The 16,038-nt window shown below is 37.5% G+C and overlaps 1 protein-coding gene across 4 annotated transcripts in view; it reads right to left on the bottom strand.

The window, feature by feature from the left end:
* TMLHE (trimethyllysine hydroxylase, epsilon) overlaps positions 1 to 16,038 on the bottom strand; it is a 99,164-nt gene that overhangs the window by 16,998 nt on the left and 66,128 nt on the right. For 3 of the 4 annotated variants that reach the window (XM_081792535.1, XM_081792536.1, XM_081792534.1), the window contains one exon: positions 13,921 to 14,157. The exons of the other annotated variant lie outside the window; for it this stretch is intronic. In XM_081792535.1, the coding sequence (XP_081648661.1) occupies positions 13,921 to 14,157 (237 nt within the window). The remainder of the gene's footprint in view (positions 1 to 13,920; positions 14,158 to 16,038) is intronic. 4 annotated transcript variants of the gene reach the window in all.

Raw genomic sequence — 16,038 nt, 5'->3', positions numbered from 1 at the left:
ATCATGTCCTGATGTGTGAGATTTGCAGGCTTGGTTCAGGCAGTGGTGGAAGGTCTCATTTTGAAAGCAGACCAGCACACACCTTGTTAAAATGTGCCCCACCCCTGCTGGGGACCAAACACTTCCCACTACAGGCAAACAGAACCTCTTCAGACAACTGGACTGAGAAAGAAGAGGCCAGAACACAACAACAGAGCAAATGCAACAACCATAGGAGACACTCCTTGAAGCACTAGGCCTTGGGGAACAGGGGACACTGCATGGCAGGGCACTACAGGACCTCTTCTTCATAAGGACATAGCTGATGACATAGCTGATGTTCTTAACACATGGAAATAGACATAGAGAGTTGGACAAAATGAGGACACAGAGAAATATGTCCCAAATGAAAGCACAGGACCAAACCACAGCAAGAGATGTAAACAAAAGGGATATAAGTAACTTGCCTGACAGATTTAAAGTAATGACCATAAAGATACTCACTGGATTTGAGAAAAGAAAGATATCAGTGAGAGTCTTAACAAAGAGATAAAAAAGAACCAATCAGAGATGAAGAACACAATAAGTAAAATTAAAAATACACTTGATGGATGGGGCATCTGGGTGGCTCAGTCAGCTAAGCATCTGACTTCAGCTCAGGTCATGATCTCATGGTTCATGAGTTCAAGCCCTGCATCGGGCTCTGTGCTGACAGCTTAGAGCCTGGAGCCTGCTTTGAATTCTGTGTCTCCCTCTCTTCCTGCCTCTCTCCTTCTCACACTCTGTCTGTCTCTCTCTCTCTCTCTCTCTCTTAAAAATAAATAAAGATTAAAAAATTAAAAAAAATAAAAATACACTTGATGGAATAAATAGCAGGCTAGAGGAAGCAGAGGAGTGAATTAGTGGTGTGGAAGACAGAGTAATGGAAAGTAATCAGACTGAGCAGCTGAGAGAAAAAGAATGATGCAAAATGAGAAGAGTCTTAGGGAACTCAGTGAATCCATCAAGCATAATAACATTGACATTTAAGGTATCCCAAGAGAAGAAGAGAGAGAAAAGGCGGAAGAAAACTTATTTGAAGAAATAATAGCTGAAAACCTCCCTAATCTGGAGAAAGAAACAGATATCCAGATACAAGAGGCACAGAGACCCCTTCCCCCTCCAAATCAACTCAAGGAAGTCCACACCAAGATACATAGTAATTAAAATGGCAAAAAAAAAAAAAAAAGAGTGATAAAGAAATTTTAAAGCAGCAAGAGAAAAAAGACAGTTAAATACAAAAGAAACTCCATAAGACTATCAGCTGATTTTTCAGGAGAAACTTTGCAGGAAAGAGGGAGTGGAACGATATATTCAAAGTGTGAAAAGGAAGAAATCTGCAGCCAAGAATACTCTATCCAGCAAGGCTATCATTCAGAATAGGAGAGAGAAAGTTTCCCAGATAAACAAAAACAAAAGGGGCTAATGACCACTAAATCAGCCCTACAAGAAATATTAAAGGGGACTTTTTGAGCAGAAAGGAAAGACCAAAAGTGAGAGTACGAAAGTAAAAAACAAAAGCCTTAAAAATAAGTATTTCTCTAAAAATCAGTCAAGGGATTCATAAAAGAATGTAAAATATGACACCATATATCCAAAACATGGGGAAAAGAGGGGTAAAGAATTGGTTCAAACATAGATGGCCATCAACTTAATATAGACTTCAATATGCAGAAAATGTTATATACAACAAAATCATAACCACAAATCAAAAACCAGTAATAAATATGCAAAGAATAAAGAGAAAGGAATACAAGTGTATCATGAAAGAAAACCAGTAAAGCATGAAAGATTGTTGTCTGATTGCTGAGGCTAAGACTTCCAGTACTATATTAAATAGTAATGAATGGTAAGAGTGGATATCCCTGTCTTCTTCATGACCGTAGAGGAAAAGTTTAATTAGTTCTTCCCCATTGAGGATGATACTATCTGTGAGTATTTCATATATGGCCTTTATGATGTTGAGTTATGTTCCTTCTCAACCTACTTTGTTGAGGGTTTTTATCAATAATGGATGCTGTATTTTGTCAAAGGATTTTTCTGTATCTATTGAGAGGACCATATGGTTCTTATCCTTTCTTTCATTAATGTGGTATATCACATTGATTGCTTTACAAATATTTAACCACTCCTGCAGCCCAGGAATAAATCCCACTTGGTCGTGGTGAAGAATTCTTTTAATATACTGTTGGATTCAATTTGCTAGTATCTTGTTGAGAATTTTTGCATCCATGTTCATCAAGGATATTGGCTTATAATTCTCCTTTTTAGTGGGGTCTTTGGCTTTGGAATCAAGGTAATGCTGGCCTTGTAGAATGAGTTTGGAAGTTTTCCATCCATTTTTTTTTTTTTTTGGATCAGGTTGAAAAGAATAGGTATTAATTCTTTATTTTTTAAAAAATTTTTTAATGTTTATTTTATTTTTGAGACAGAGAGAGAGAGAGAGAGCAAGCAGGGAGAGGCAGAGAGAGAGGGAGACACAGAATCCAAAGCAGGCTCCAGGCTCTGAGATGTCAGCACAGAGCCCAATGTGGGACACGAGCCCACAAACTGCAAGAACCCACAAACTGCAAACTGCAAGCCGAAGTTGGATGCTTAACTGAATGAGTCACCCAGGCCCCCCTTAACTCTTCTTTAAATATTTGATAGAATTCACCTGTGAAGCTATCTGGCCCTGGACTTTTGTTTTTTGGGAGACTTATATATATATAAAATTATAAAAAATTTTATAACATTTATATAATTTTATAAAAAATTATAAAAATATATAAAAATATATAAAATATAAAATTATAATTTTATAAAATTTTTAAAATAAAATTTATATAATTTTATAAAAAATTATAAAAAATATATAATTATATATAATATTATATATATATGTAAAATTTATTGTCAAATTGGTTACCATAAAACACCCAGTGCTCATCCCAACAGGCGCCCCCCTCAATGCCCATCACCCACTTTCCCCTCTCCCCCACCCCCATCAACCCTCAGTTTGTTCTCAGTATTTAAGAGTCTCTTATGGTGTGCCTCCTTCCCTCTCTATAACTTTTTCCCCCTTCCCCTCCCCCATCATCTTCTGCTAAGTTTCTCAGGATCCACATATGAGTGAAAACATATGGTATCTGTCTTTCTCTGCCTGACTTATTTCACTTAGCATAATACCCTCCAGTTCCATCCACCTTGCTGCAAATGGCCAGATTTCATTGTTTCTCATTGCCAAGTAGTATTCCATTGTATATATAAACCACAACATATTTATACATTTGTCAGTTGATGGACATTTAGGCTCTTTCCAAAATTTGGCTGTTGTTGAAAGTGCTGCTATAAACATTGGGGTACAAGTGCCCCTATGCATCAGCACTCCTGTATCCCTTGGGTAAATTCCTAGCAGTGCTATTGCTGGGTCATAAGGTAGATCTATTTTTAATTTTTTGAGGAACCTCCACACTGTTTTCCAGGGTGGCTTTTTGGGAGATTTTTGATTACTGATTCAGTTTCTTTGCTGGTTATGGGTCTGTTCAAATTATCTATTTCTTCCTGTTTTAATTTCAGTAGTTTGTATGTTTCTAGGAATTTGTCCATTTCTTCCAGATAGCCCAGTTTGTTGGCATATAATTTTTCATAATATTATCTTATAACTCTTTGTATTTCTGTGGTGTTGATTGTGATCTCTCCTCTTTCATTCATGATTTTATTTTTTGAAACTGTTCTCTTTTATTTTTGATAAATCTGGTTAGGGGTTTATCCATTTTATTAATTCTTTTGAAGAACCAGCTTTTAGTTTTGTTGATCTGTTTTTTGTTTGTTTGTTTCCATATCATTTATTTTTGCTCCAATCTTTATTATTTACCTTCTTCTAATGGTTTTAGGCTTTATTTGGTGTTCCTTTTCTAGATGCTTTAGGCATACAGTTAGGTTGTATATTCGAGATTTTTCTTGCTCCTTAAGGTAGGCTTGTATTGCAACATACTTCCTTCTTAGCATGGCCTTTGCTGCATCCCAAAAGTTTTGGACTGTTGTGTTTTCATTTTCATTTGCTTCCATGTACTTTTTAAAATTTCTTCTTTAATTTCCTGATTAACCCATTCATTCTCTTTTTTGAATTTAAATTCAAGTTAGTTAACATACAGTGCAGTATTGGTTTCAGGAGTAGAACCCAGTGATTCATCACTTCCATAATACACCCAGTGCTCATCCCAACAAGTGCCCTCCTAATGCCCATCACCCATTTATTCTTTAGTAGGATGTTCTTTAACCTCCATGTATTTGCGATCTTTCCAATTTTTTTCTTGTGATTGACTTCAAGTTTCATACAATTGTGGTCCTAAAATATGCATGGTGTGATCTCAGTCTTTTTTTGTACTTGTTGAGGGCTGATTTGTGACCCAGTATGTGGTCTATTCCAGTGAATGTTCCATGTGCACTAGAAAAGAACGTGTATTCTGCTGCTTTAGGATGAAATGTTCTGAATGTATCTGTTAAGTGCATCCGATTGAGTATGTCTTTCAAAGCCATTGTTTCCTTGTTGATTTTCTTAGATGATCTGTCCATTGATGTAAGTGGGGTGTTAAAGTCCCCTACTAGTATTGTATTATTATCAGTGAGTTTCTTTATGTTTGTTATTCATTGATTTATATATTTGGGTTCTTTCAAGTTTGAGGCATAAATATTTACAATTGTTAGATCTCTTGAAGGATAGATGCCTTAATTATGATGTAATGCCCTTCTTCATATCTTGTGACAGTCTTTGGTTTAAAATATAGTCTTTCTGAAAAAAGTTATGGCTATTCTGGTTTTCTTTGACATCCATTAGCAAGATAGATGGCTCTCCATCCCTTCATTTTCAATCTGCAGGTGTCTTTAGGTCTAAAATGAGTCTCGTGTAGGCAGCATATAGATGGATCTTTTTTAATCCTTTCTGACACCCTATATCTTTTGATTGGAGCATTTAGTCTATTTATACTCAGAGTGATTACTGAAAGATAGTAATTTAGTGCCTTTGTGTTACCTGTAAAGTTGGGTATTTCTGGTGATGTTCTCTGTTCCTTTCTAGTCTTTGTTGCTTTTGGTCCTTTTTTCTCCACTCAAAGAGGCTCCTATAATATTTCTTGTAGGGCTGGTCTAGTGGTCATGAACTCCTTTAGTTTTTGTTTTCCTGAGAAACTATCTTTTCTTCTATTCTGAATGACAGCCTTCCTGGATAAAGTATTCCTGACTGCATATTTTTCCCATTCAGCACATTGAATATATCCTGCCACTCCCTTCTGGCCTGCCACATTTCTGTGGACAGGTCTGCTGTGAACCTGATCTGTCTTCCCTCATAGTTTAAGGACTTTTTTCCCCTTGCTGCTTTCACACTTTTTTGTGTATTTTGTGAATTTGACTATGATATGTCTTGGTGATGGCTGGCTTTTGTTGAATTTAACAGAAGTCCTCTGTGCTTCTTGTATTTCGATGTCTTCTGTTCCCTTCCCCAGGTTAGGTAAGTTTTCAGCTATAATTTACTCAAATAATCCTTCTGCTCCTTTTCCTCTCTCTTCATCTTCTGGGACTCCCATTATATGAATGTTATTATACTTTAAGGAGTTGCTGAATTCCCTAAGTCTAAATTTGTGATCCAATACCTTTTATTCCCTCTTCTTTTCAGTTTCATTATTTTCCATAATTTTATCTTCTATATCATGCATACATTCCTCTGCTTTGTCCACACTTGTTGTTTTGGCATACATCTGGGTTTGCATCTTGGTTATAGCATTTTTAACTTTGGACTGACTAGTTTTTGGTTCTTTTATCTCTTCAGTAAGTGATTCTCTAGTGCCTTCTATGCTTTTTTCAAGTCCAGCTAGTATCCTTATAATTATTGTTTTATATTCTAGTTCAGACATCTTACTTATATCTGTATTGATTAAATCCATGGCCATTACTTCTTCCTGTTCTTTCTTTTAGGGTGAATTCCTCTGTCTTATCATACTTTCAAGATATAAAAAGGAAACTAGATTATAGATGTGCTTTGGTATGCTTGTTAAAAGAAACTAGATTAAAAAAAGGTTTTTTAATTGCTTTTTTTGTATCCCAAGGGCAGGGGGAACCAAAGGAAGCTAGATCGTATTACCCCTAGAACTGATGCTTTGTAGCACTCTATGATCAGTACACCTGGTGCCTGTGAGGGTTTGTGCTGATCTGCTGGGGGTGGGGCCTTCTGCGCTAATTCTTAGATGGATTTGCCCTAGTGAGGATGTACCTGTAGGTTGCAGGGGGGCGGGGCTTGGTGTAAGTGGCTCTGGCCTCCACTTGGTGGCACTGTTTTGCTCATTGAAGTAGGTCAGTGCTGATGGGTGGGGTGAAAATGGCATCGCCCTATTTTCATCCCTGGATTGGGGAATTCACACCCACCTCTCTTCAGGAGGCCCTCACAGAAGAACAATCACCTCTCTTGTGTCTCTGGCTTCCACCAGATCTCCGCATTAACCCTGCCTGCATCTGAGCTGTCTGCCTACCAGGCAGCACAGCACTCCTGTGTTTTATCTCAGGCACGCAGCTGGGTTTCAAAACTCCGTATTTTAGGGGCGCTTGGGTGGCTCAGTCGGTTAAGCGGCCGACTTCGGCTCAGGTCATGATCTCGCGGTCCGTGAGTTCCAGCCCTGTGTGGGGCTCTGTGCTGACAGCTGGGAGCCTGGAGCCTGTTTCAAATTCTGTGCCTCTCTCTCTCTGACCCTCCCCCATTCATGCTCTGTCTCTCTCTGTCTCAAAAATAAACGTTAAAAAAAAAAAAACAAACAAAACTCCGTATTTTAGAGATCTGCATGGCGGGGACCCATGTTGACCCTCTGGGGGAGGTTCTTGCTGTGCTGTGGCCAGTGCTGGCTTGTCCCAGAAACCGGTTGCACAACCATGCAGTAGTTCAGAGTTTTTGGTAAAGTGTAGCAGAAAGCCAGCACAAAGGCTTGTTGCCCTCAGCCAGTGTTCTTGTTCCTATGTTAGTGAACAGGGTAGGTTAGTGGCATCTGCCAGGTCTTTTGCCCCTAAAGAGGCTGTGCAATCTCTCCCAAATGCGCTCCAAGCAGGGTAACTGCTTCTCCCTGTGAAACCCAGGAGATCCTCAGACCACGAATTTTTAATCTCAGTCCTTAGATTTATTTCTTCAGTGTTCAAAATGATTTGATATTTATCAGCTGTATTTGAGGGAAAGGGTAAGCCTAGGGTCTCCCAACACCTCTGCCATCTTAACTCCCCCCAACATTTTTTCCTATTTTTTTTAGTTTTTATTTAAATTCCAGTTAGTTAACATACAGTATAATATCAGTTTTGGGTATACAATTTAGTGATTCAATTCCACACAATACCTGGTTCTCATCACAAGTGCCCTCCTTAATCCCCATCAACTATTTAACCCATCTCTCCACCAACCTATTATCTGGTATCCATCAGTGTGTTCTCTATAGTTAAGAGCCTGTTTCTTGGTTTTCCTCTCTCTTTTTCCCTGCTATGATTGTTTGTTTTGTTTCTTTAAATCACATATGAGTGAAATCATATGCTATTTGTCTTTCCTGACTTGTTTCACTTAGCATAATACTCTTAACTCCATCCACATCACTGCAAATGGCAAGATTTCATTATTTCTTATGGCTGAGTAATATTCTGTCTTCTTTATCCATTCATCAGTCAATAGATGAACATTTGGGCTCTTTCCATAATTTAGCTATTGTAAACAATGCTGCTATAAACATCTGGGTGTATGTGTCCCTTCGAGTTAGTATTGTTGTATTCTTTGGGTAAATACCTAGTCATGCAATTGCTAAATCACAGGATGATTCTATTTCTTTTTTTGAGGAACCTCTCTACTGTTTTCCAGAGTGTCTGCACCACTTTGCATTCCCACCAACAGTGCATGAGGGTTTCCCTTTCTCTGCATCTGCATCCTCACCAACATCTTCTTTTTTTTTTTTCAATATATGAAATTTATTGTCAAATTGGTTTCCATACAACACCCAGTGCTCATCCCAGAAGGTGCCCTCCTCAATACCCATCACCCACCCTCCCCTCCCTCCCACCCCCCATCAACCCTCAGTTTGTTCTCAGTTTTTAACAGTCTCTTATGCTTTGGCTCTCTCCCACTCTAACCTCTTTTTTTTTTTTTCCTTCCCTTCCCCCATGGGTTTCTGTTAAGTTTCTCAGGATCCACATAAGAGTGAAACCATATGGTATCTGTCTTTCTCTGTATCTCACCAACATCTTCTGTTGCTTCCTGTGTTGTTAATTTTAGCCATACTGACAGATGTGACGAGATATCTCATTGTAGTTTTGATTTGTATTTCCCTGATGACAAGTGATGTTGAGCATCTTTTCATGTGTCTGTTGGTCATCTGTATGTTTTCCTTGGAAAAATGTCTACTCATGTCTTCTGCCCACTTTTTTCTTTCCAATTTTTACCTGGATTATTTGTTTTTTGGGTGTTGCATTTTATAAGTTCTTTAGCAACATTTTTCCAGATATGTCTCCTGAGGCAGGGGAAACAACAAGAAAAGTAAACTATTGGGACTACATCAAAATAAAAGCTTTTGTACAGTGAAGAAACAATCAACAAAGCTAAAAGGCCACTTAGGGAATCAGAGAAGATATTTGCAAATGACATATCTGATAAAGGGTTAGTATCCAAAAATATATAAGGAACTTATGCAAGGAAGAGATACACGCATGCCTAGCCAAATTATGGAAGCAGCTCAAGTGTCCATCAATTGATGAATGGATAGAGAAGATGTGGTGTGTGTGTGTGTGTGTGTATGTACATATATATATATGTGTATATATATATATATATATATGGAATATTATTCAGCCATATATAAGAATGAATCTTACGATTTGCAACAACATGGATGGAGCTAGAGAGTATAATGCTACGTGAACTGGTCAGAGAAAGAAAAATTGCATATGATTTCACTCATATTGGAATTTAAGACACAAAACAAGCAGAGGGAAAAAAGAAGAGAGACAGACAAACCATGAAACAGATTCTTAACTATAGAGAACAAACTGATGGTTACCAGAGGGGAGGTGGGTGGGTGGGGATGGGAGAAATAGGTGATGGGGATTAAGGAGTATACTTGTCATGATGAGCACTTAGTAATGTATAAAATTGTTGAATCACTATATTGTACACCTGAAATTAATATTGTATATTAACTGCTCATTAATTAAAATAGAAAAAAAACAACAAAAATAAACTAACGTGTGGTATTTATTTCTTGATTGAACCCATAGTATTAAATATACACACGCAGACATGCACACACACACATACACGCTGTGTGTGTATAGTAATAAATTGTGACCAAGCATAGTTTATCCTTGGACTATAAGGCTGGTTTAACATTTGAAATTAATATAACTTACAATATTAACAGAATAAAGAAGAAAAATCACATAGTTATTTTCATTGATGACTGACATGAATATAAAGGATTTATTAAAATTTAATACCCATTTATGATGTAAAAAAATCTCAGGAAACTTGGAAGTGAAATTCATCCAGAATATAAAAGACATCACCAGCACTTAAAAAAATTTTTTTAAACATTTATTTATTTTTGAGAGTGAGAGAGACAGTGTGAGCAGGAAAAGGGCAGAGTGAGAGAGAGGGAGACACAGAATCTGAAGCAGGCTCCAGGCCCTGAGCTGTCAGCACAGAACCCGACATGGGGCTTGAACCCATGGACCGTGAGATCATGACCCAAGCTGAAGCTGGACGCCTAACCGACTGAGCCACCCAAGTGCCCCTAGACATCACCAACACTCTTATAGCTAATATCATACCGGGCAAAACACTGAACACTTTCATCCTAAGGATGTCTGCTCTTGCCACCCTTATTTAACATAGTGCTGGAGGTGCTAGCCAGTGTAATAAGGTAAGAAAAACAAATGAATAAGCATATAAATTGCAAAGGAAGAAATAAAACTATCCCTACAACATGATTTTGTATATAGAAAAATTTTAAGAAACCCCAAAAAACACAAACTTACAACTAATGAATTACTTTAGCAAGGATATAGAATAAAAGGCTAATTTAAAAAGAAATCAATTTTTAATATAATGCAGCAGATAATTTGAAAATAATATTAAAATTTTATTTTATAATACCATCAAAATATAAAAATACTTAGGAATAAAATTAACAGAAGAAATACAAGATCTGTATATTCAATACTACACAACACTGCTAAGAGAAATTAAAGAAGACCTAAATAAATAGATAAATCAGGTTCATGGATTGGGAGACTCAAAACTGTTAGTTTGTTAGTTATCGCCAAAATGATCTATAGATTCAAAGCAATCCCAATCATAACCCTAACAGGCTTTTTCCTAGAAATTGACAGGCTGATTTAAAAATCTGTATGGAAATATAAAGAATCTAGAACGAGGCTTGGTAAACTATGGTCTGTGGGCCAAATCCAGACCACTGACCACTTTTGTAAATAATATTTATTAGAACAGTCACACTCATTCATTTATATGTTGTTTATGGCTGCTGTTGTACATCCACAACAGTATTGAGTAGTTGCAATAAAGACCATATATGTCACAAGCCTAAAATATTTACTATCTAGCCCTTTACAAAAAAAATCTGTAGACCCCTGATCTAGAATATCCACAATAATGTTAAAAAAGAACAAAGTTAACAAACATATTATCTGACTTCAAGAATTACTGTAAACTTAAAATGAAGTACTGGGACCTCATCAAAATAAAAAGCTTCTGCACAGTGAAGGAAACAATCAGCAAAACTAAAAGGCAACCAACGGAATGGTAGAAGATATTTGCAAATGACATATCAGGCAAAGGGTTAGTTTCCAAAATCTATAAAGAACTTATCAAACTCAACACCCAAAAAACAAATAATACAGTGAAGAAATGGGCAAAAGATATGAATAGACACTTCTCCAAAGAAGACATCCAGATGGCCAACCGACATGTGAAAAACTGCTCAACATCACTCATCATCAGGGAAATACAAATCAAAACTACAATGAGATACTACCTCACACCTGTCAGAATGGCTGACATTAACAACTCAGGCAACAACAGATGTTGGCGAGGATGGGGAGAAAGAGGATCTCTTTTGCACTGCTGGTGGGAATGCAAACTGGTGCAGCCACTCTGGAAAACAGTATGGAGGTTCCTCAAAAAAATTAAAAATAGAACTACCTTATGACACAGCAATTGCATTACTAGATATTTATCCAAGGGATTCAGGTATGCTGTTTTGAAGGGGCACATGCACTCTGATGTTTATAGCAGCACTATCAACAATAGCCAAAGTATGGAAGGAGCCCAAATGTTCAATGATGGATGAATGGATAAAGAAGATGTGGTATGTGTGTGTGTGTATATGTATATATATACATATACACACACACACACACAATGGAGTATTATTCGACAATCAAAAAGAATAAAATCTTGCCATTTGCAACTATGTGGATGGAACTAGAGGGTAGTATGCTAAGCGAAATGAGACAGTCAGAGAAAGACAAATATATAACTTCACTCATATGAGGACTTTAAGATATAAAACAGATGAACATAAGGGAAGGGAAGCAAAAATAATATAAAAACAGGGAAGGGGACAAAACATAAGAGACTCTTAAATATGGAAAAAAAAACCAGAGGGTTACTGGAAAGGTTCTGGGAGGGTGGATGGACTAAATGCGTAAGGGGCGTTAAGGGATCTACTCCTGAAATCATTGTTGCACTATATGCCAGCTAACTTGGATGTAAATTTAAAAAAAAATAAAGAAAAAAATTAGTATAAACTTGCACTAGCTGAGACAGTGTGGAACTGTCATAAGGATCCACCAATACATAATGGAATCAAATAGAGGTCCTAGAGACAAACCCCCATTTACATGGCCATTTGATTTTTGACAGAGTTGCAAAGGCAATTCAATGAGGCTACAACACCTGGATACCTATATGTAAAAACTATGAACTTCTACCTATACCTCACCACACGGAAAAAATTAATTTGAGATAGATCACAGATTTAAATGTAAAAATAAAACTATAGTACTTTTAGAAAGCATAGGAGAATGTCATCATGTCATAGGGGTAGTTAAAGATTTCTTATGCAGGTCATAGAAACAATGACTGTTAAAGAAAAAAATAATCAATTATATGTTATTAAAATTAAAATTCTCTCCCCATTAAAAGACACTGTTAAAAAATAAATAGGTAAGTTACAGCATAGAAAATAATATTCCTAAAACATATATTCAGTAAGAAATAGTGACCAGCATATATAAAGAACTCCTACAGCTCAATAATGAAAAGACAACTCAATGAAAAAATGGGCAAAAGATTTAACCAGATATTTCAGAAGATATATAAATGGCCAATAAGCACATGGAAAGATGCTCAACATCATCAGCCATCAAAAAAATGCAAATTAAATCCCAAAGAGATAACCACCGTAATGGCTAAAACTAATGGGACTGACAACAGCAAGTAGTGGCAAGGATGTGGAGCAGCTACAATCCTCATACACTGCTGATGACAATATAAAATCAAACAACTACTTTAGTAAAAGTTTTGGCAGTTACTTATGAAACTAAACACTCACCTACTCTATGACGCAGTATTCCACTTGTAGCTATTGACCTGAGTGGAATGAAGACACATATCTACAAAAATACTTTTCTATGAATGCTCATGGCAGTTTTATTCATAATAACCCCAAATTAGAAACAGCCCAGGTGTTTGTTAATAAAAGCATTTATTCTATGGTATGAATTTCTAGAACATGCCAAACTAATCAATGGTGGCAAAAATCAAAACCATGATCTCCTCTGGGGTGGCTGTGCAGGGTTGGACTAGGAAAGAGTATAAGGGACTTTCTGCAGTGACAGGAACATTCTGTATCTTGATAGGTGTTTGGTTTACATAGGTATATGCATTTGTCCAAATTCAGCAAGTGTATATTTGATATTTTAAAACATAATTTTATGTAAGTTTTATTTCAAAATTAAATATTTGTAAACAAATATTGAACTTTACTTAAAGATATAAATGCTGAAGCATTTAGGGGGACATGTAGTCATATCTGCAATGTACTTTGAGATGCATCAAAAATGAGAATAGATAGACAGATAGGCAGGCAGATAGGCAGACAGATAAGAAAACAAGCATATAGCAATACCCTCCTGGTAGAATCTAGGTGGTGGGTCTATGGGTTTTACTGTAAATGCTTACAACTTTTCTATATGTTTAAAAATGTTTCTCGTCAAATGTTGGAAAAAATACTGATTACCTGCTCACTGTTCTAAGCAACGGGGATACAAGAGATGACTAAGAGAGAGTTTTCTAGAGGAGGTTATCCGATGGCAGTGAATTAGCATTTATGCAGTTCCTATTAAAATCCAGGGGCAAAGGCAGGAGAAACAGTTTATTTTTATATTTACAACTGGGTGTGGAGGAGCAGACTGAAATGAGTGGAGATGATGGGTTCAATTTTGAATATGATGTGCTTTATGATGCTATAAGATACCTAAGTGGCACTATCTAGTAGACTGTTGGATATACAGGTCAGGGGATTTGCATAAATGTGGGCTACAGACAAGTGTGGTCATGATGCCTTTGGGTACTCTAGCTGTTTGGTCACTGAGCACAATTTAATCACTTTTTTGATTTTAATAATGTTTTCATTTTAAAATCTAGTATTCTTTACCTGTTGGCCTATTTATTATTCCATGGGAAGTATAATAACAGAAATTGTTAATAAAGAGACTTGAAACAGCAAGATTAAAATGTGGTCAGTATAAGGATTTTAGGGATTTTCATCACATTTGAAGGCTAATAATGGGTAAGTACATTACAGTGGGGGATAGTTCTTTGGTGCTCACCTGATCAAATACAGCTCTTTATTCCATGGGTAGGTATTTAAGACTGGCCCAACCCCAATCATGTGGTTGTGACATTCGCCAACATTTTCAATATATTCATGCCTCAGTGGCACTTTGGTGAGGAGCTCAAATTCCTCAGGTGCCTTTTGAAGTACCTGATCTGCTGCATAGAATCCATCTACCAGCAGTGTCCTGCCACCTGTTCCTTCATGCTTAAGACAGTGAAACACTTGAATGCTGAAAAGGGAAAAAATTAAAGTCTTCTGTTCAGTGGAGAAAAGAGAACATATCAAAATTTTAGAAAATTATATATGAAATAATTACCGAATCTACTTGTGTCATTTTCATTTCCTAACTATCTTTCCATATAGCCAGTTGTACTTTTTTGTGCTTTGAAATACTAATACTATTACAGGTTTCTTCTAAACATATTCAATATGAATTAAAGCCTATATGTGACAGACCCTGGAAATACAGACATGAATAAGATATAGTCTCTGTTTTAAAGAAGCCCGAAATTAAAAAAATATATATCAAAAATAAACATTAAAAATTATAAAAACTCAAAAATAAACATTAAAAGAATTTTTTAAAAATCTCAAAAATGAACATTAAAAACTTTTTTATCTCAAAAAATAAACATTAAAAAAATTTAAAAAATAAAAAATAAAGAAGCCTGTAGTTTAGTAGGAAAAGATGAAGCATAGAAATATCAATAAGATTATGATAGGAACTGTAATACAGTTATATAAAAGATATAGAGGGGCCACAAAGAAAGGACATTTTACAAGGTATATTCAAGGAAGAGAGCAAGAAGTGTATATCAGCATAGAACAGAGAATCACAAAAGGCTTTTAAACTGGGAAGCTCTATGGTCACATTAACATTTTTAAGACTTGATTAGGATGATAGTATGGGAGATGGACTTGTGGGAAGCAAGATGACAAAAAATGTAGAGAACAACTTGATGACTGAAATAGACAAAAATACTGAGGGCTTGAGCTTAAGGAAAGGTGTAGAAAAGACACACCAAAGAGATACTATAGTAGTAGATTTGATGATTAATTAAATGTGGTGGACAAAGAACAAGCAAAAATCTAGAATGACTTCAGGTTTTTCACTTGAGTTAACTTGTCATATGCAAAGATGGAGAATTGTAGTTGGATTATAATGAGGGAGTGTGAGGGGTTGAAGTTCAGTTTAGGGGCCATGTTGAAATAGTTGAGTCATTTGTGGCTGAAAATGTTAACAGGGAAAGGAAAGGTGACTTAATGGGCTAGAAAGCTCAACTAGAATTCCCAACTTAACAAGGGGAAGATAAAATTAATAAAAATTTAGTAAAATAATAAACATAAAAGTAAATAACAAAGTAAAATAAGTAATAAATATGAATGCAGATAGAAGGAATAATATCGGGTCAGGAGAAGAAGATGGCGGCGTAAGAGGATGCTGGGCTCACCGCGCGTCCTGCCGATCACTTAGATTCCACCTACACCTGCCTAACTAACCCAGAAAACCGCCAGAGGATTAGCAGAACGGAGTCTCCGGAGCCAGGCGCAGACGAGAGGCCCACGGAAGAGGGGAGGAAGGGCGGCGAGGCGGTGCGCGCTCCACGGACTGGCGGGAGGGAGCCGGGGCGGAGGGGCGGCCCGCCGGCCAAGCAGAGCCCCCGAGTCTGGCTGGCAAGAGCGGAGGGGCCGGACGGACTGTGTTCCGACAGCAAGCGCGACTTAGCGTCTGGGAGGTCAGAAGTGAACAGCTCTGCTCGGAAAGCGGGAAGGCTGGAGGACAGAGGGAGGGAGAGCTGCCGAGCCCCCAGACGGCAGAGCTCAGCTTGGCGGGGAACAAAGGCGCCAGCGCCATCTCCCCCGCCCATCCCCCAGCCAAAATCCCAAAGGGAACCGGTTCCTGCCAGGGAACTTGCTCGCTCCGCGCAAACACCCAACTCTGTGCTTCTGCGGAGCCAAACCTCCGGCAGCGGATCTGACTCCCTCCCGCTGCCACAGGGCTCCTCCTGAAGTGGATCACCTAAGGAGAAGCGAGCTAAGCCTGCCCCTCCTGCCCCCGTGCACCTTGCCCACCCACCCCAGCTAATACGCCAGATCCCCAGCACCACAA

The sequence above is a fragment of the Panthera onca genome, chromosome X, assembly GCF_046562875.1.
Source record: "Panthera onca isolate mPanOnc1 chromosome X, mPanOnc1 haplotype 2, whole genome shotgun sequence".
Lineage (NCBI taxonomy): Eukaryota > Metazoa > Chordata > Mammalia > Carnivora > Felidae > Panthera > Panthera onca.
This window is presented reverse-complemented; position numbering and strand designations above follow the sequence as displayed.